This window comes from Fukomys damarensis, unplaced genomic scaffold, assembly GCF_012274545.1.
Source record: "Fukomys damarensis isolate Sample0158 unplaced genomic scaffold, DMR_v1.0_HiC HiC_scaffold_1, whole genome shotgun sequence".
In the NCBI taxonomy this organism is placed as follows: domain Eukaryota; kingdom Metazoa; phylum Chordata; class Mammalia; order Rodentia; family Bathyergidae; genus Fukomys; species Fukomys damarensis.
This window is the reverse complement of record NW_022900913.1, coordinates 1800521-1805530: the sequence shown is the minus strand read 5'-3', so window position 1 is coordinate 1805530 and position 5010 is coordinate 1800521. Positions and strand designations below refer to the sequence as shown.

General features: G+C 55.0%; 1 protein-coding gene across 1 annotated transcript in view; it reads right to left on the bottom strand.

Annotated features, from left to right (window-relative positions):
- Nucleotides 1–2215, bottom strand: part of LOC104849975 — a 33766-nt gene extending 31551 nt beyond the window's left edge. Inside the window, exon 1 of the mRNA XM_010606670.1 lies at nt 2183–2215. Coding sequence (XP_010604972.1) covers nt 2183–2215 — 33 coding nt within the window. The remainder of the gene's footprint in view (nt 1–2182) is intronic.
- Between the last annotated feature and the right edge of the window lie 2795 nt (nt 2216–5010).

The following is a 5010-nucleotide window of genomic DNA, read 5'->3' as shown; positions in this document are numbered from 1 at the left end:
CGTCTGCTGCTGGCGAACTTCAGAAACAATTCGAACGCTGTCCTCAGTCTGTCAGGTCGAATCAGGCGGGAGAGTTTCGTTTTGTTTCTGTCAAACGCGAGAGCCTTTTTTGACCGGTTCTCAGTTATTCAAACCGATCAAAACTTGTTTGTTTTTCCCTAACTCCAAAAATGCTTTGGAGGACTTCTGTGCAAGTTAGCTGGTTCTAAAACGCCAGCGAGGCCCACGAGGCAGGCGTAGCGCAGCGAGGAGGGAAGCGGGGCCTGGACCCTGGGCCGCAGGAGCCGCCGTCTGGCCTGGCCCCTCGGTGGAGCTCACGCAGCCGCTTTCCAACTGCTCGTCAGAGAAATCGCTAAGAGTGAAGTTAGCCCCTTGCGCCCAAGATTTTATTTAGTTACTGGAAGCCTGTTATTCCGGAAATCACGAAGTTGCTGCACCTTGTGCCTCAGAACATCGGGCGGGCGGGGAGAGGCGGGCTCGGGGCTAAGCTGCTGCTTTCTGACTGCAGATATTTCCAGACGTGCAGGGCCCACGGCGGCCACAAATCCCCAGGTCGTGCGTCACCCTGTCTGACCCAGGCGCTGACCCCGGGCCAGCACTGTCAGCAGCACCCACTTTTGCAGGGGAGGAGTTGAGGAGGGGCTGGTCGCCCTGGGGGCACACTGGCCCTCCAGGGGAAGCGGTCAGAATCAGCCGCCCTCTGCCACTGACCCTCCTGGGCCGACTGAGAAGGCGACCGGAGACCAGAGGAGGTTCTGCGTCACCGCTACTGGGCACCTCACTGGGGGCTTGAAGGCCCTGGCTCCGTATCCTTTTACTCCTGCTACATTTTTTATTTTATTTGCTTATGTATATACTTTAGTCCACCTTTTAAATTTAACTTTGTAATTTTGTTTCTATTAGTACACCCTCGGGAGCAAAGCCTAGTGAGAGCCGGGAGGACTTGATTCCTGCTCTCTCCAATTCGGGAAGGCTGCCAGGTGCCAAGCTTGTCAGACCTCAGCCCCAGACCACACAGGGGAATGGGACACAGCCTTCTCTGGGGACTCGGAGGCACTGCCTGTGTTTTCATGGCTGCACTGATGCCCAGGGGTGGGTGGGCAAGCGTGCCGGTCCTATCCTGAGGGAAGGGGCTGGCAGCTACAGGGCCTTGAGGAGATGCCCTTGGCAGGGCAGCCTGCTGCTGGATTTCCCTGAAGGCCTCTGCCTTCCACCCGCTGCTGAGCCGGCCCCTTGGCACTGTCTGTGGATCTGGAACTCAGTACCCTCCCCTGGCTCTGAGAGGGGCGTGCAAGGCCCCACCAGCAGGGAGGGTGTCCTGTTTGTTCACAGGGCTGGCTTCCCTTGACCACCACACCTGGAGTGGAGCACCGGGGACCAAGGAGGAATGAGGGGCTCATGCGCCAACGAACCACTTCCTGGGCAGGATGCCCCTCCTGTCCCTGAGCAGCACCGGCCGGGCTCCTGGGGGAGCCTCTTGTCCTCCAGGGCTTAGGAACCTCCATCCCACCTGTGGTCCCAGCATGGGCCTGACCCCACATCCATCCCTCTGCGTTTGGAAACCTGACACCCCCTTGTTGGCAGGGGCACCCAGAATTCCCAGCTGCTCTCCTCCAGGGAGGAAAGTCCTGTCAGCACCAGCTCATGACCTCAGCTGCCTGATCACCAGAGACAGGTAAGTGACACAGCGGAAACCTTCCCTGTGTGCTCTGCGAGGCTACAGATGGCCAGGGCCGATGCTTCTGGAAAAGCCTGTCTCTGCGCAGCCCCAGCTGCAGCCCTGAGCTGCTCTCAGGCCTTCTGTGTGATGCTGGGCGGACTCTGCAGGCCAGGCCACCTGCATGAGAACAGCAACGCAGGTCTGCTGTGTAAGCCAGCCTGAGTTCTGGGTCCAGGTTCCCACAGAGGAGCGGCCCACCCCTGTTGATGGGATGAGATAATTAGAGTCCTGGTGGGGCGGGCACAGTGTACAGCACTGTTATTACTGCCTCAGCCTCATAATGGGAGGTCAGAGATGGAGTTGCCACTGGCTTTGTGGTTGATTAGGGAGACCACGCCCACTCACGCCCACTCACCGCCCCACAGACCTGCTGAGGCTGCCCTTGCCTGCTTTTCTGAAAAACAGAAAATTCTGTGTGTGGGGCTCTGTGCACACGCTTGTGTGGGCCCTCGTACATCTCACGCTGCGCACAAATCCATGTGTGCTTGTGTCCATGATCACATGTCTGTGTGTACCTGTGTGTCCACGTGTCTATGTTCCATGTGTGCACGTGTCTGTGTGTCTGTGGTCGTGTCGGTGTTTGCACACATACTGTGTGCTCATGCCCACGTGTGTCTATGTGTATCCATGTGTGTCTGTGCATGTGTCCAAGTATGTCCGTGTGCACACGTCTTTGCTCGTGTGTCCCTGTGTATGCACATGTCACTGCATGTGTAACTGTGCACATCTATTTGGATGCATGTGTGCATGCTTATATGTGTGTGTATAAACCCATGTTTGCCTGTGCACGTGTCTGTGTGTCTGTGTCTGGCATGTTTCTGCAGGCACCATTTTCTGTGCCTGTCGTCATATGCACAACACATGTAGATGTGTCTAATTGTCTGTGTGTGTGTGTGCACACTGCCTTGTGTCTGTGCACACCTCTGTGTCTCCAGGAGAGTAAGGACAGCGGGACGGGTGAGTGCTGTGGTGAGGATGTGTGGTCGTCTCTGCCCCCTTAGCTCTGAGGCCCAGGCTCCTCTGGGTCCCTGCATGTCTGTTACCCACAGGCCTCTCTCGGGGAGGCACTGTCTTGGCTGGAGGCCGCACACAGGAGAAGCTAAGTGTGTACAGCTCCTGGGAATGGACTCCAGACTCCAGGTCAAGCTTCACAGGCCCAGGACTTCTGCATGGGCTTGATGCGGAGCCTGGGGCGGAGCCCTTTGCGCTGTCTGGGAACATCACTGTGCTGCTTCCCCTGGCCTCTCCCCTTCACCCATGCCATGATCTCATGTTGGGTCTCTGAGTGTGTGACAGAAACTCCGGTGCCACCTCTGACTCATGCACGGTCCGCAGAGAGCTGTGTGTGCACCTGAGCAGTGTCAGCAGGCCCAGGCCTCTGCCCACCCAGCACACAGGGGCGGTGGTGCGGGGCGGGCACCCTGCACTGGCTGTGACCTCGGGAGTCACAGTTGGAAGGGACCACTAACGAGCCCTGAGCCTGGCTGTGGACAGGGTCGGGCCAGTGACCCTGGGCCTCACAGAGTGCTCTAGGATGGGCTGCACCAAATACCACCCCCAGGCCTGGGGACCTTGTGATGCCTCACACACGACTCTGTGGAGTTCAGTGCACACTCTGCTCCTCAAGAATGCTGAGCACGTCCAGGAAGAGGCCCACCACCCCACCCCTCCAACGTGGTAACTGTGTGTGTGTGTGTGTGTGTGATTGCCGTGTGTGCACCTTGATCAGAGACACTGTGTTGGGTAGACAAACACCCTACCTTATCTTGGAGTTCATGTTCTGCTCCTCTGAGAACTGGTGTGACCCCTGAATTCTCACACGGTGGAAATAAGCAGAGAACAGAACTTAGAAAATACGTTTGTGCCTTCCTAGAAACACACCAGCCTTGATCTGGCTCACACTCATCCAGGTACACGGACACAGGAAAACCCACCAAAGCTGGCACCTAGGTGGCAGACAGATGCCACGTGATGCGAGCCACTGCCCGAGTGGAGTCACTGTGCTGACCCACGTGTCTGAGCCACTGTCCTCCTCAGCTGCTCACTCCACGCGTGACCCCCAGTGGCTCTGAAGGGCACTGTCCAAGCCTGCCGGGAAAGCCCAGGTGCCACCATCTGCTCCCACCTAACACCAGCATGAGTCGGCCTCCAGAGCCCACCAGGATCAGAACCACTTGTAGATGAATTCTCCCAGCCACCTCGGCCACACACCAGTCTGGGAATGATAAGGACACACGAAGGCACCGATTTCCATCACCACACAGCGAGAGCAAATGAATTCACTCCAGATTTCAAAGTGTGTTTGAAGACCTGACTCATTAAAGAGATCCCAGGGTAAATCCTCCCTCGAACTGAAGAACCTGCTGACCCTTCGTGAATCTTCTGTAAATGAAAATCCTCAAATCCTCACCTTTTTAGACCAAAATATTCTTTTTCATTAGTGATGTCTGTTTCTCACAGACATGACCTGGGAAAGGATGTTCATATATATGTCTAAGAGTCAGACAGAGTACAGTGTTTTCTTGTTATGCCTGTAAAATTCCTGCAGATTAAAGTTACTTTTAAATTAACGGCACAGTTCTTCTGTAAGGATGATGGGCTAGAATATTTTGACTATAGTCACCCTTGCATAATTATGGGAGGGAGGAAGGGAGGAGGAGCAAAAGAAGCAGCATCCCCCACCCGAGGCTGCTGCAGGCGCTGAGTGTTGGTTTGCTGGGGATGAGGCAGGCGAGGAGAAGGAAAAGCAGTGATTTGCATTTTAAGTCACTAATTCTCTTCTTCCCTCTACGTTCAATCCTAGAGGATTCCGCAAGTGTGCCTGCACTTCTGGGTGCTCGTGGACCCTGTGGCTTGTGCACATGTGTTCCCATCTTTAGCAGTGATGTCTGAAAGCTAAATGCAGGAAACCAACTAAATTAAAGCTAATCAGAGCTGCATCGTGGCGCCCAGCACAGCAGATAATATTCCTGTGCTCCATGCAATTAAATTCTTCAATTACTCTAAGTGTTATTATGCTAATTTAAGAGGCTAGGATTATTAGAAAAATGTATAAAGAATTACGCTCAGTTATAGCATTTTATTTATGTGATTTCGTGTTAAATTATTTAAGGTATGGAAATGATGGGCATTGCCAGGCTGTGAGTCCAGTGAGCCCCACGGGGCAGCAGAACAGCTGAAGGGAAGTTGTTCCTGTCGGCCTGGGGGTGGGGACCTTGCAGCCGGCCCCGTTTGGGGCTCTTCCCTAGCTGATGGCTGCCAGAGACGGTGTCCCCGGGGCAGCGCCCCGG